This window comes from Stigmatopora argus, chromosome 13 (genome assembly GCF_051989625.1).
Source record: "Stigmatopora argus isolate UIUO_Sarg chromosome 13, RoL_Sarg_1.0, whole genome shotgun sequence".
NCBI lineage: Eukaryota > Metazoa > Chordata > Actinopteri > Syngnathiformes > Syngnathidae > Stigmatopora > Stigmatopora argus.
Genome location: NC_135399.1, coordinates 9,215,294 through 9,228,719, shown reverse-complemented (window position 1 = coordinate 9,228,719; position 13,426 = coordinate 9,215,294). Strand labels below are relative to the sequence as shown.

The 13,426-nt window shown below is 44.3% G+C and overlaps 2 protein-coding genes and 1 long non-coding RNA gene across 5 annotated transcripts in view; 2 read left to right on the top strand and 1 right to left on the bottom strand.

The window, feature by feature from the left end:
* The first annotated feature begins 269 nt into the window (after positions 1-269).
* On the top strand, positions 270-3,651 carry sec22a (SEC22 homolog A, vesicle trafficking protein). The gene is made up of 7 exons (XM_077616479.1): positions 270-417; positions 1,247-1,457; positions 1,568-1,731; positions 1,901-2,080; positions 2,159-2,277; positions 2,350-2,415; positions 2,481-3,651. The coding sequence occupies exons 2-7, from the start codon at positions 1,276-1,278 to the stop codon at positions 2,679-2,681; spliced, it is 912 nt and encodes a 303-aa protein (XP_077472605.1). The 5' UTR covers positions 270-417; positions 1,247-1,275; the 3' UTR covers positions 2,682-3,651.
* The window catches only part of adcy5 (adenylate cyclase 5), a 22,519-nt gene continuing 12,662 nt past the window's right edge, over positions 3,570-13,426 (bottom strand). For 2 of the 3 annotated variants that reach the window (XM_077616476.1, XM_077616478.1), the window contains exons 5-22: positions 12,763-12,874; positions 12,519-12,646; positions 12,277-12,435; positions 11,822-11,963; positions 11,034-11,174; positions 9,977-9,999; positions 8,898-9,042; positions 8,721-8,818; positions 8,480-8,567; positions 8,290-8,406; positions 8,061-8,219; positions 7,783-7,958; positions 7,634-7,654; positions 7,428-7,560; positions 5,917-6,180; positions 5,636-5,840; positions 5,440-5,564; positions 3,571-4,503 (exon numbers count right to left, since the gene is read on the bottom strand). In XM_077616476.1, coding sequence (XP_077472602.1) covers positions 4,369-4,503; positions 5,440-5,564; positions 5,636-5,840; positions 5,917-6,180; positions 7,428-7,560; positions 7,634-7,654; positions 7,783-7,958; positions 8,061-8,219; positions 8,290-8,406; positions 8,480-8,567; positions 8,721-8,818; positions 8,898-9,042; positions 9,977-9,999; positions 11,034-11,174; positions 11,822-11,963; positions 12,277-12,435; positions 12,519-12,646; positions 12,763-12,874 — 2,371 coding nt within the window. In that variant the 3' untranslated portion in view covers positions 3,571-4,368. Of the gene's footprint in view, positions 4,504-5,439; positions 5,565-5,635; positions 5,841-5,916; positions 6,181-7,427; positions 7,561-7,633; positions 7,655-7,782; positions 7,959-8,060; positions 8,220-8,289; positions 8,407-8,479; positions 8,568-8,720; positions 8,819-8,897; positions 9,043-9,976; positions 10,000-11,033; positions 11,175-11,821; positions 11,964-12,276; positions 12,436-12,518; positions 12,647-12,762; positions 12,875-13,426 lie in introns of all 3 variants that reach the window. The other variant, XM_077616477.1, reaches the window with a different exon arrangement.
* The window catches only part of LOC144086574 (uncharacterized), a 19,486-nt gene continuing 15,642 nt past the window's right edge, over positions 9,583-13,426 (top strand). Inside the window, exons 1-4 of the long non-coding RNA XR_013304527.1 lie at positions 9,583-10,087; positions 12,265-12,438; positions 12,542-12,882; positions 12,965-13,094. This is a non-coding gene — a long non-coding RNA (uncharacterized LOC144086574). The remainder of the gene's footprint in view (positions 10,088-12,264; positions 12,439-12,541; positions 12,883-12,964; positions 13,095-13,426) is intronic.

Below are 13,426 nucleotides of genomic sequence, written 5' to 3'. Positions count from 1 at the left end.
ATATTGTTTATATATGTATTTATTATTTATGGATTTAATATATTTGGATGGTGTAATTTGTTTATTGAGGAAATGCTGTATATTTATTGTCTAATAAGTTAATTATTAAAAGGGCTTGGTCACATTTTAATTTGAACATATAACCTTTTAATGTGAAATTTAATTGTGCGCAAACAGGCAAAAATCAACTATTTCTCGTGATGATTTAACATCTGTCTTGTTTATTACACTGATGACAGGTGTGTTTTGTAGATTTCCCACAATGCCTTGCGAAACAGCCACGTCAACGTCGCACCAGGAAAACAAGCTTCAGCATCGGAAGCGGCGCTACATGTGCAAATAATGTGTCTCTCTTCTTCACATTGACACGTTTCAGACGCTTTAAAACATCGCCACCATGCTACTTTATCAACTCAGGTATTAAACTCAAATTGTTCTAAAAAAGACGTGTTTATTTCCTTTTTGTTGAGGCGAGCTTTTCTTTTGCATTTCCTTAGCATTAGCACGTTAGTGACAGGGAATGAGCTGCTAAGTGGTTAACAATGCACTAACGGTAGTTTATTATTACTGTGAATAGAGTTTTAATTTAAATTTGAACTTTTATTTGGATATTACGAGACTTCGATTTTTGTGTTGTCGAAAATGAACACTGCGAAATAGAGTAATTGCTTGCGGGCAAAAAAAGGGGCGCTCTTTAGTACTTTGAACGTGTTTATTTTTTGACTTGCTTTCATACATTGGTGTGTTGTGTGTTCCCTATTTGATATATTTTTTTAAATAAATAAAGTCAAAATTGCTCAAGTAGTAAAATGACGTGCTTTGGCGAATTGGATGGAGGGTGGTGTCTTTTGGTGAAGGAGCTGTCCATGGTTGTGACGTCATTTGTGTGTAGTTTTATTTTATTTTTTCATTTTTACTGTTTTACCAAACATCTGATGTGAAAGAAATGAGAAATTCAGATATGCAAAAATTAATTAAACATTAAGTCTTATTAGATTTATGAAAGCATTTTTGCTGACACTACAGGGAAAAAAGGTTTCCTAAATTTCACGTTATGTGTCATGTTTCCCAGTTTAAAATTTGAAAACAACCACCATAATATACTTAGGTCGCAAAGCTTGACAGGCTAAATTGTGAAGTTCATGTTATAACATGAAACCTAACATGTTTAAATGTGAAACTTCTGTTCAAAGTTGTCATTTATCATACTTGAAGTCTCACTGTTTTTTTTCCATCCTTGGCAAAGGATGCGTGTTGCCAGATCCTGCTGCTGAGATGTCCAGTGTGCTATTCGCTTCGGTGGTGCGTGTGGCCGACGGCCTGCCGTTGTCGGCATCCACCGACTACGAGCAGGACCGAGAGCTGCACGAGACCAGGAAGCACCTGAAGGCGCTCTCCAGGAAGCTGACTAACTTCCCCGACAGATGCACCTTTAGAAGTGGTGCCTACAATGTCAAGTATGCATTCTAACATCGGTTGAGGCCTCATGTTTTGGATCTAATTTGTGAACATTTTGTAAATATCTTTGGAACTGTTGGAATGACTTTGTGTTATTGTCTTTGTGAAGTTTCACCAGTGCTTTGGGTGTGTGCTACATGATGGTGTGCTTGTCAAATTACCCAAGCGTGTTGGCCTTCTGTTTCCTGGATGAACTCCAGAAGGAATTCATCGTCACCTATGACGGAAAACGTGTCGGCGCCGCTGTTAGGCCATACTCCTTCATACAATTTGGTCAGAAATTAACGTACTCTGCATCATGTGTCTAGATGTTTTGCTTTCTGTTTTGCTCTGTGTGTGTGTCAATACAACTGGATTCAAATGTCAATGAGTGTTAATGTGGTTTCAACGTGTTGACCGACCAATTGCGCTGACATCTTGTTGTCCGTCCTTGTGCGTGCAGACGCGGTCATTCAAAAGGCCAAGCAGCGCTACAACAGCCCTCGCTCTCTCTCCACCAAGATTAATATGGCCGATATGCAGACAGAGATCAAGCTGCGTCCCCCCTACCGCCTCAGCCTAGAAGACGTGCAGGCCATCAACGGTTTCTCCTCGCGCTCCTCTGCTAAATACAAGGGCATCGGTACTGCGCGAACAATACAGGACTGAAGCGCTCACGATGGAATGCGCTCTTGAATGTTTTTTTTTCTGGTTTGTTCAGCTCCCACTCAGACTTTGGAGCCTCTAACCCTTCCCGGCGCCGTATCTTGCGTCCTCAGCGTGCTCTGCGGAGGACTCAACCTGCTCCGTGGCGTCCACGCCATCGAGAGCGTTCTCCAGGTGAGATTCCCCCATGTCCGCCTTTCTCTTTTATTGGCTCGGCACACTCTTGAGATCGCGTGTCCCTTACAGGATGAGGACGAGGACTTGAGCTCCGTGATCGCTTTCTTCTTGGGTACCGCCGCCTGCCTGTACCAGGTTAGCTCACATGCCGAGTAGCATTGAAAGTCATATGCTAACATGCATGTTCCCGTTTTTCTTAGTGCTTCCTTTTTGCGTACTTCTCGGTGTGGAGGAACCTCAAGTCATTCCTGGCGCTGGGGCTGGTTTGCCTGTGCAACATGTACCTGTTCCAGCTCAGGAATGTGTGGCAGATCTTGTTCCACGTGGCCGTGGCTGCCTGCATGACGCTGCACACGCACCTCAGGCAGCCCCTGGGCAAGGCCCCCGACTACAACGTCTAATAACACTCCACCAAGATGTCAGTGAGTATATCTTAACTGCACTGATCGTGACGAGAGCCACTCGGATAAAGCCTGACACTTCCAAATTCAACATGAGGGACCACACCAATATCAGACCACCTTGATCGTTGGACAATTTGACGACGCAATGTGAAACTGACTCGACTGACATCAATCCGTTTGACTGACCACCTGAAAACTGATGATCCTGAACACGGACCGCCCTCAATAGAAAACCGACAAACATGTCGGGTTGACTCTTGACCGACCCATCACTTGGAAAGCCATGTCTGACAAACCCATCAGGCACTATCATGCCAGATGCTACGACTCTGTCGAAAGCAGTGGAAGAGTGTCTGGCAAAGACTTTTAATACTCTCCTTTATATTCCGCTGCCTTTGGAATTATAGCAATTTTAAAGACCATGGACCTAATTTGAGGCATGTGACCTCAACATATCTCTGAGTACAATGTCGATGACCTCTAATGACCCCCGAACGCCACACAAAAGGCAATAACGACATCATGCAGTGACCCCAACCGTAAGACCCCATTATTTGTTCTGCCACTCCGACAAGGAGTGACAGCAACACACCAAGACTAGTTCTATATCCAAACCGATTAGAAACAACTAAGAATCCTAGTCGTCAGTTTCTTTTCTAGCTATCAAATGCTGCCTCCTTTCAGACATTTTATTTATTGACCTTGTTTTAGTGATCACTTGATCACACCACCAATTGAGATGGCCTAAGTTGTGGTTGAGTGTTTTTCATGGAAATTATATCTAGAAAAAGAGACACTGCTTTCATGTTGTGAAAATGCATCGGAATTGTGAGTTCTCTTTGGGTTTAAAACTCTTTATATTTTCCACTACCATCTAGCCAAAGAGTAAACACACAACTTATACAATTGAGTCATTTATTACTTGAGTCAGGCATTTATGACAAGAATAAAACATCTTTTCTCTTTGCGTCATATAAAGTCACGTTAGCATCCATAGTGGTACATTTCCCTGATTTGACATAACTGTTTCTATTCTTGATGGGGAAAAAATACTCCAAATAACTTAACCAGTTGAAATGGTTGATCGGAACCAGCTGTAGTGATGAAGTCAACTCATTGGCTGCCTTTGATGGCAATAGACATCCAATCAATCCATTCAATGGCTGCCAACCCTCCCAATACCGATGGATTGGACATATACTTGTGACAAACAATTATTCCCAGAGAGGGATAAAAAGACCCACATTGATTGGACATCTGTCATTGTCAATGGCACCGAAGGAGTGAAAAGGCCTCATTAGACATTCATTGTGTCATCCTAGCGTGCGAGTGTGGAGGGGCTGTCACCTTGCAACAATGAGAAATTCATCTGTGAGATCTGCTGTGTACAAAATATAGAATTTGGCATTCCAAAGTGAAAATAGAAAATGTCCAAAAGTTATAAAAACCTCTTCTTGACATCATTTTTGAGCTTCAAGCGGAAGCGGCCGCTCACCATGCGTTCAGAAGACGTCGGACTTTGGCTCCTTAGAGCCCTGATTGGTTTCTTTGGTCTCAACTACTCTCTGTCCTTGAGAGTTTCAAAATAACAAAAAACAATCTGAACATTCAACTTCCTGTCCAAACATGCGTGGTTCATTCTGCGTGCCCCCCACCCTGAGGGCCAGGAAACCAAAAAAGTGCATTAGCTGCTGCAGTTAGCTGGTCCACTATTAAGGAAGTAAGTCATCATTTCGCCTTTGCCCTTCACAGTCACCACACCGCGGTACTCTAGCGAGTAATTGTAGGAGTGGAGAACTTGGTAGAGGTCGGCCGTCACCTGCGAGGGAAACAGAAAATTCAACAAAACTTAAAAACAGAAACTAATTGACAACTATTTTGTATCCTTAACTAATAATCGGTTAGAGCAGGGGTCACCAACTCTGATCCTTGAGGGCACTTTCCAGTCGGTTTTCAAAAAAATCTAAAGCCTTTATTGTCATCATACACAGCTGCGTATAAAAAAATTGGTGGTGCTACTCCACAAAGTGCGTTTTCCCAGTAAAAATATAAAAAGTCACGTCCTGGCAAGGTAAATTCTAAAATATTGCTAACTATCTAAGATATTGCACATTGTTATTGTACACCCCGAAGATATTACACAAAGGATTGAGCCAAGATGGCTGCGCGCATGGGTGCAGCGGCTCTTTCCTCTCCAGTTTTCCACTTTTTCCCCATTCTCCAACACCTGAATCAAATAATCAGGGCCGTTATCAGGCTCCTGGAGTCATTATTGGGATTACTATTTGATTCTGGTGAGGCGGCCCAGCGGAAGAGTGGTTAGCTCGTTGGCCTCATAGTGGGAGAACTGGGTTCAAATCCAGGTCGATCCACCTGTGTGGAGTTTGCATGTTCTCACCTGAGTGAGTTTCCTCCGGGTACCTCGGTTTCCTCCCACATTCCAAAAACATGCATGGTAGGCTGATTGGGCGCTCTAAATTGCCCCTAGGTATGATTGGTTGTTTCAAGGTGTCCCCCGCCTCTGGCCCGGGGTCAGCTAGGATAGGCTCCAGCACACCCCGCAACCCTAATGAGGATAAAGCGGTTCGGAAAATGAATTAATAAATGATTCAGGTGAGACATGGATACCGGACTGGATAGGTGCCCTTGAGGATCAGAGTTGGTGAGCCCTGATCCTGGTTTAGAGACACACTAGCTGATTAAAGAATTGTCCCAATAATTGGGATTGTTTGAATATCAAAATAGTCGTTTGCACCTGTATCTTCTCGGGCACGCCGGTGCTGTCCATGCGACTGGCCACGTTGACCGTGTTTCCCCAAATGTCATACTGAGGCTTGCGGGCGCCGATGACGCCGGCCACCACGGGGCCCATGTTCAGACCTGAAGGGATGCCAAAAAAAACCTTAGCGTTTTTGAGGAGAAGAAGACATTTGGGCAGCCGTCCTCCTCACCAATCTTCATTTTGAAGTTGTTAAAGGAGTGCTCGTTGATGTACTTCATCTGCTCCATGAGGCGCATGGCGTAGTCTGCCAGCGCACGGATGTGCGAACGGCCCATTTTGTCGTACGTCCAAGCGTTCAAACCCGACGCCGCCATGTACGTGGAGCCGATGGTCTTGATCTTCTCCAGCTGGCGGAAATTGTCCTCGCTGATGATCTGCAACGGCGCGTGGCATTTCGTCCTGATATGTACGTAGGCCTCAAGGGCAGGGTGTCTTTTTGCAGGCGCTCACCTCATCGAAGTCTGCGATGATCTCGTTGAGGAGCCTGAGGCACTCGACGCCCTCGTTGTTGCCCTCCAACTCCACGTAGAATTCGGAGAAGTTGCTGATGGAGGCGAACATGACGGCCACGCACTCGCACGATTGGTAGTAGAGCTCGTCGTTGCGGCGCTCCCGCTGCAAGAAGTGCGCGGCCACGTCCTTGGGAAGGATGTTGTGGAGCAGGCGGCGGTTGTACGCCTGCAACTCCTCCATCTCTTCCTTTTCCTCAGTTGCCTGCATGCAAAAAAAAAATCATTGTATATGTATGAATACATGATGAAAATAGAATGATCAAAATAAAATGCACACTGATTACAGCCCTTTTTTTGCTCCCACATTATTTTACTTGACAAGATATGTCATTTGTTTGAACCAGGAAAGTGACAGTGAATGCTATTGTTTCAGTACCATTGACAGAGCTAGCACTCCAATTCATTTTGACAGGGCGGGGCATATGAACGAATGTAATACCTTGTGAATAAGAGAGTAAATATAGTCACAAACCATTTCGATGTGGGAGGTGTATTGCTAAAAAATAGCCTCTGAAATGTGAAATTCCTTCTTTACAAAACCCAATCATGAACAATGCAAGACCCCATTCAGTTTGACTTACCGCATTTTCTCGCATATTAGCCGCCCCGCCTATAAGCCGTAGCCTTAAAATTGCCTTAAAATCATTGAATTTTACAATTTCCCTCGTATAAGCCGTCCCCTGATTCACAATTTTCACCTCCATATTCATGGTTCTAATAGGGAGTACAAATGTGTTACTTTGAACGGAAAATCTTAAGAAAATCCTCTCACGTGGTATTTTTGAGATACTTTAGGAATTGAAAGGATCATCTGCTGGATTCCACATTCCGAAAGGTTGTTGCCTCCACGTGGACGAATTGAAAAAAGGAAGTTACTTGAGCAGTACAACCAGGAAGTGTGTCTGTAGCGATCTACATCCCTAGGTAAGATGGCAGTGTCCTGAGCGAGCAATGGCAGGCACAACTAAGTGAGTTTTTTCACGTTTAATGCAAGAAAAGTTTTTTCAAACGACCGTATCAGCCGTATTGTCTTGCGTTATGGCGTTTCGTCTGTCACCTTGCAGTTTCGTGCATGTCAAGAAAAGTTTTTTCAAACGACCGTATCAGCCGTATTGTCTTGCGTTATGGCGTTTCGTCTGTCACCTTGCAGTTTCGTGCATGTCAAGTCAAATTTGAACTGTACCCTTGATTCAGGCGTCATTTTTTTGAGTGACAAATACGCCATAGTATATGCGAGAAAATGTGGTAACGTCATGGAAGATCTCACTTGTGTCAGTTAAAGGCAATAAGATCAAATTTGGAACTAGCTAGCTAAATGTAGCCATAGTTAATGCCATCAAAATAATATTTCTGTTATTTTATTACCTTCCCCATAACCCAAGTCATCATTTCCATGCCCCCAAATCTCGAGAAAATCTTTTGGACAAAAGCACACAAAGGCGCGCTGACCTGCAGCTTCCAGAGGAAGTCGAGTCTGGCCGTCGACTCCACCTGCTGCGCGTGGAGGTAGAGCGCCAGCACGAAGACAGTGATGACTACCGGCGTCATGATCTTTAGAGGCACCTTGGACTCCACCGCACAGCTACGAGACACAAGCACGTGGACAAGGTTTCGGGAAACGTTTCCACAAACGGTGCCGACGGCGATGCTCTCACCTGGTCGCGTTCAGCTGTTCCCTGTGAAAAGAAACGGGAAGAAGAAAAGATCAGATATGGACTTCATGGGAAGAAATGAATTCATTCCATTGTTGCCCCGTGGGGGAAACCTTATTCATTTCAAGACGAGTCCTATTTCAAGCACTCACGCGGAGTTGGCGACCACGAGGAGGTCACGGTTGTCGAGGAGGATGGCCCTTGGCAGCTCCACCACCAGGAGGTAGAGCAGCTCCATGGCCAGCATGAGCACCAGCTTGCCCAGGCTGTGAGCCTGCAGGAAGACCGAGCACGCTAGCAGGCTCAGCACCACGCACCACGAAAAGTACTGAGGAACACAAACGCCTGGTTAACGGCCGCCATTTTCCACGGCTCGTTTGCTTTCCACGTGTCGCGTTCGCCATCTTGCCGCCTTCATCGTGACCCCTACCTCAGGGAATCCGCAGGAGGGCGGCGCGTCCACGCAGGGTCCCGCGTGCGCGTGCAGGCTGTTGTTGAGGAAGCGCACGTAGCAAGCGTCTACTGTGTCCCTGCTTACGTTGAGCTCCGTCGCTAAGCAGCCACGAAGGTCATGCCCGCTGCAGGTGAACTGTGCAAAAGAGGTCAAAGGTCGGCGGGCGCTCGTGAGAAAAGACCCAGGAAAAAGCAGCACCGCTCACAATGTTGACAAAAGCCGACAAGAAGACCACGAGGATGGCGGCCACGCCCACCAGGGTGCTGTTGAGGCGCGATTGGACGATCGTTCTGGAGAACGTCCGCAGGGGTGTCGGGAACACCTAAAATGCAATCACACGGTGGCGTTATTCCCATTGGGAGCGTTTGTTCCTAAAACTCAAGATGGCCGCTCACCCCGTAGCAGCAGTACGCGCTGGACGCCAACACGAGCGCCGTCAGGACCACCGCGCAGCCCGCAAACAAGCCCCTCATCACGTCAGAACTGAAAATGGTACATTCGGCATTTCGCAGTGGGCATGTGTCACTGCCATTGACGGAGGTAGGCGTCCAATCCCGGTCAAAACGGATCGGACGTCCATCGTCGTCAACGGCGGCCTACGAGTTAAACGCGCGTTAACTCTGGAATTTGACTCACGCAGGCACGATGACGACATGTATGCAGGAGATGAAGATGAAGACGAGGAAGGCGCACGCCACGTACGCCCCAAAGCGTGAATCCACCTGTCGGGAATACTGCGACGCAAACAATGACGTCACGATCGATAATTGTCCACGTCGTCGAGATGGAGACAAACGGCAACGGCCGACCGACCTTGTTCTCCAGGTCGGCTTCCCTGAAGGTGAGGAGAAATTTCTTGACGTGTTCCGATCGCAGGCGGTCGATGCTACGCGCGTCGATGGCTCGGCCCAGGAATTCATCCACCTCGTCTTCGGGGTTCATGTGCTCCTGCGCGTGTCTGTGCAGGCAAAAATGTAGAAAAAGTTTGATAACATTAACCTGTAGTTAAGCTAGATCAGTGTTTCCCAACCACTGTGCCGCCAGAAATTGCAAAACAATGTAATATTCAGAGAGAAAAATTAGTATGAATATAACGAGAATTGGTTAAAATCAAAATATGATGAACATTAAATTACAGATTATACTATTGCAAGATTCCAATTGTGAAAAAGTCATTTTGTTGCTTATTTTTCTCTAACATGAATCGCAAGTTGTTTGGTTTCTAGGACAAAGTCTGTGTGCATAATATTAGGAGATTTTAGTCATATTTGGAGTAAAGTCATACAATTATCCGATTCAAAACGTTACATTACTTATTTTTGCATCACTTAAACTGGAAGCTGTTCAGGGTCTGCAGACGTCAACTTTTGATGACATTAGGTCAGTGAAAAATTGGATTTTGGAATAATTTTGGAGGTTTATGTGATTCCTGCTGATAAAACTTTGATGACAATGACTATTATTAATAGAAGCGACATAGTTCTAAATAAAAAGATTTTTTCAATGCAAAAAAAAAGTGTGCCGCCGCTTAAAAAAAGGTTGGGAAACACTGGGCTTCATTAACTAAATTAGTTCATCACTAGTAGACATCCAATCCATTTGAACTGGGAAAATTCGTTCACAGAAAAGTCACGTGATTATCGCAATTTATGGTAGGCATGGGTTAGATTTTTTCTTTTTTACAGCGTACTACTTAAAACAAACCGTGTAGTCTGAGAAAAACTCATTTGGATTTGTAAGCCATTAGTCGTATTGATAGCCGGTGAAGTGATACATGGAGTGTTTCCATAGCAACAGCAGACTGGAAATGACCAGCGGGTGACGAAAGGGAGCTGACGGGGAATTAACGTGTCACAGTGTTGACCTTAAAATATTTTGAAGGGCCAACTTACTTGTCCTTAGGGTCTTCAAAGCCCTGCAACAAATCAAAAAGACAGGGTTCAAGAAAAAGGTCAAGACTGGATGAAAGGCACACGATTCGCTGAAAAACTCTTTCAATGAAGGTAAGGATACAATTCAGAAACAGGATGTGATGGTGTGCGGCACAATTCCTAGAAATAGCGCGATGGAACTGTTTTGTGTGGATTTTTTTTTTTTTAGCGGTGTACAATCAATGCAATAAGATCCTGTCTTGGTCAGATATGGACTGTTTCCATGGTAATAAGCACTACTGCCCTGATCAATTAAGGCCATTAACAAGGTTAATTGTCCCTTTTGTCAATTTGCAATGTTGGGTACTTTTTACAGTACAGTGGTACCTCGTGATACGAGCTTAATTCGTTCCGGGACTGAGCTCGTATGTCGATATTCTTGTAACTCGAACGAACGTTTCCCATTGAAATGAACTAGAAACAAATTAATTCGTTCCAACCCTCTGAAAAAACACCAAAAACAGGATATTGGATTGGACGCTTCGTCCAGTGCTCGTAGATATCTGTTATACACGAAAGAGATTCGGCAAAAAAGAGTGCGCTACAATGATAAACAGGCTCTCATGTCTTGGCCACCTGGCTTTCTTGCATCTCGAAATTTTTCTCGTATCTAGAGATAATTATTTGCTCGAAATTTTACTCGTATCTCGAAATGCTCGTATGTAGGGGTGCTCGTATGTAGAGGTACCACTGTACATTCAAAATAGCATTTCACTGATGTCAAAAAACTTCATTTTGCAATTTGAATGATTTGTCTAATTCAATTCATTTAAAACCACTGATTTTTGTTTCATTGAGCCAGGCAAATTGTACATTTTAATTGTATCATGTTTGTTTATCTAAGTACCATCTATTTTACCCATCAAAAAGCGAGAGCTTTTTCCACAGAGTGGCACAGTGCTCTTGGGATAATCAACTGTAATTGTTAAACGAAATACATTTTGTTTAAGTCTTTGGCTACCGTTGACGTGGCGGTCGATGGCAGCCAATGAACGAATGAGGCGTGGTGTGGTCTTACCATCCGCTTCATCTCCTTGGAGATCTGATTATTGTTGGCAAGGTGGTTGTAGAAAGGTCGGTCGGTCCAGTGGCTGCTGTTGTGAGCCACAGAGTTGGTCCGGTGACAATTCATCTTGGCGATCACGGCCTTCTCCTCTTGCTGAGACAAATGGCACATTTTTAAGTCCAAGTCAAAGGCTTCTTTGACTATTAGTACATGAAAAAATATCACAACACAGAGCGTCTTTGTAATCGGAAGTTTGTAAACAGGATGAGATATGAGATGAGCCAGAGGCTACGTCAATGTCTTTTTATGGAAGATCACACGACAAGAAATGCTGACGCCGGTGGAGGATGCTATCGGATCAATCCATTTCACGCTTCCTACTTTGGAAACAATAACTGTTTCAAAAGCATAGCATCCTAGTTCAAACAAGAAGCAATGGTGAGGAAAGTTAGGTTAGCTTTCAAATTAGATGGTTTTGTTGAAGCTAAAATGCTGAGAACCAACGCTAAAACGCAACCTGATAGTTGCAATCGTTTGTATGATTGAAATGCCAAAGAAAAAAAAGTATTTTTAAAATAGATTCATCATTACAAGACGTTTTGCAGAGTGATTTGTCTTCCAAATAAGACATTTATAAATCTTTAGAAAACTTTTAGCATTGTCTGACATGGTCCAGACCATTTTTTTTTAAATACTGTGTGACCTTTTTTAAAGTGATGGAATTGTGAGTTTTGCGGGTAGTTTATCTTGATTAATTAGGATTGCAGTTATTCTCGCTAAATATAATGAGGAAGGCTCACCCTCTTCTGGCTGCAGCCGACAATGAGAAAGGTCTCGATGCTGTTCCTCTTTAGGTAAGCGTTTCTGTCGCCACCCGCCCCCGCCTCCACATCGTAGTCGCCATTCAGGTAGTTGAGTGTCGCCTTGGTGATGTGGATGCGCCTGCCCATGGGACGCAATCCGTTAATATTCAAACATTTGTAATTCTTTTGAAATCACTAATGGAAAGACTGACTCAGTAAATCTTTAAAAAAAGAATACTAGAACAATTTGTCCCTCATTTTCGCAATTCTATCATTTATTGTAAATATGCATTACCTGGTTAGTTACCATTTATCAAATGATCCATTACTTTTTTTGTATTTATTAATCAGGCTTTTTTTTGCAGTTATGTTTTAGAAAACGGAATGGAATTAGTCGTTGTGTAGATTTTGGAATGATTTGAACACTGTTGCCGTTTTAGAAAAATCAGTACCCGGCTTTTCCACCGGCCTCCATCTGGTTGGCGAGCGTGACGTCATTGGACCAGACATCAAACTGCCACTTTCTCAGACCCAGCACGCCGCAGTGAACCCGGCCGCTGTGGATGCCTACCCGCATGTTCACGTTGACGCCCGTGACCTCCCGGACCAGCCTGGTAAAAAACAAAAACAAATTTGAGCCAATTTGTGTGTCTCAGCATCTTGTCCACGTGTCAACATTCCAAACAAATCTTACGAGATGGCTTCGATCATGTCCAGGCCCATCTCCACGCAGCAGTGAGCGTGGTCGGCGCGGGCCTCGGGAAGCCCCGACACGCAGTAGTAGCAGTCGCCGAGGATCTTGATGCGCAGGCAGTGATTTTCCTGAGGACCAATGGCAAACACGCCAGTCATTGGGTGACCTCGTCCACCCTAATTCCTATCCAAACCATTGAATGTTCTCATTGAAAATCCACCGCCAGCCCTTCCCTCGTACTTACCGCCGCCAGCTTGTCGAAGCGAGCAAAGAGTTCGTTGAGCGTCATGACGAGCTCCTGCGCCGTGCACTGAGACGCCAAACTGGTGAAGCCTTCGATGTCGGCGAACAGGATGCTGAACACGTGAGCACAGCAGATTGTTTTCATTCATTTTAATTAACGAGAAGGGTTAACAAAGTTGCCTTGCTGTGCACTATTCCAACAGTTTTGCTGAGGACTAAAAACAAGGCCAATAGGGAGCAATTGTGCTATATTTACAAACATCCTCAAGACACAAACCAGAAGTCAAAGTCACACTAATCCTCTGAATAGCACATGATTACAGAGCCTCCAAGGTGCGTGAATTTGACTTTATACAACCATATCACATTTTCAACTCGATATGAACTCCTTTGCTACAGCTGATTTAAAGATAACATGTCTTTAAACTAAACTAGATTTAAAATGGTGCCCTCCAATTGCGTTCATTAGAACTACCATTAGGCACAGTATAAGTCACAGGTGTCAAAGTGGCGGCCCGGGGGCCAAATATGGCCCGCCACATCATTTTGTGCGGCCCGAGAAAGTAAATCATGAGTGCCGACTTTCTGTTTTAGAATCAAATAGATGTACATTACATTTCCTGATTTTCCCCTTTTTAAAATCAATCATTGCAATATTTTCAATG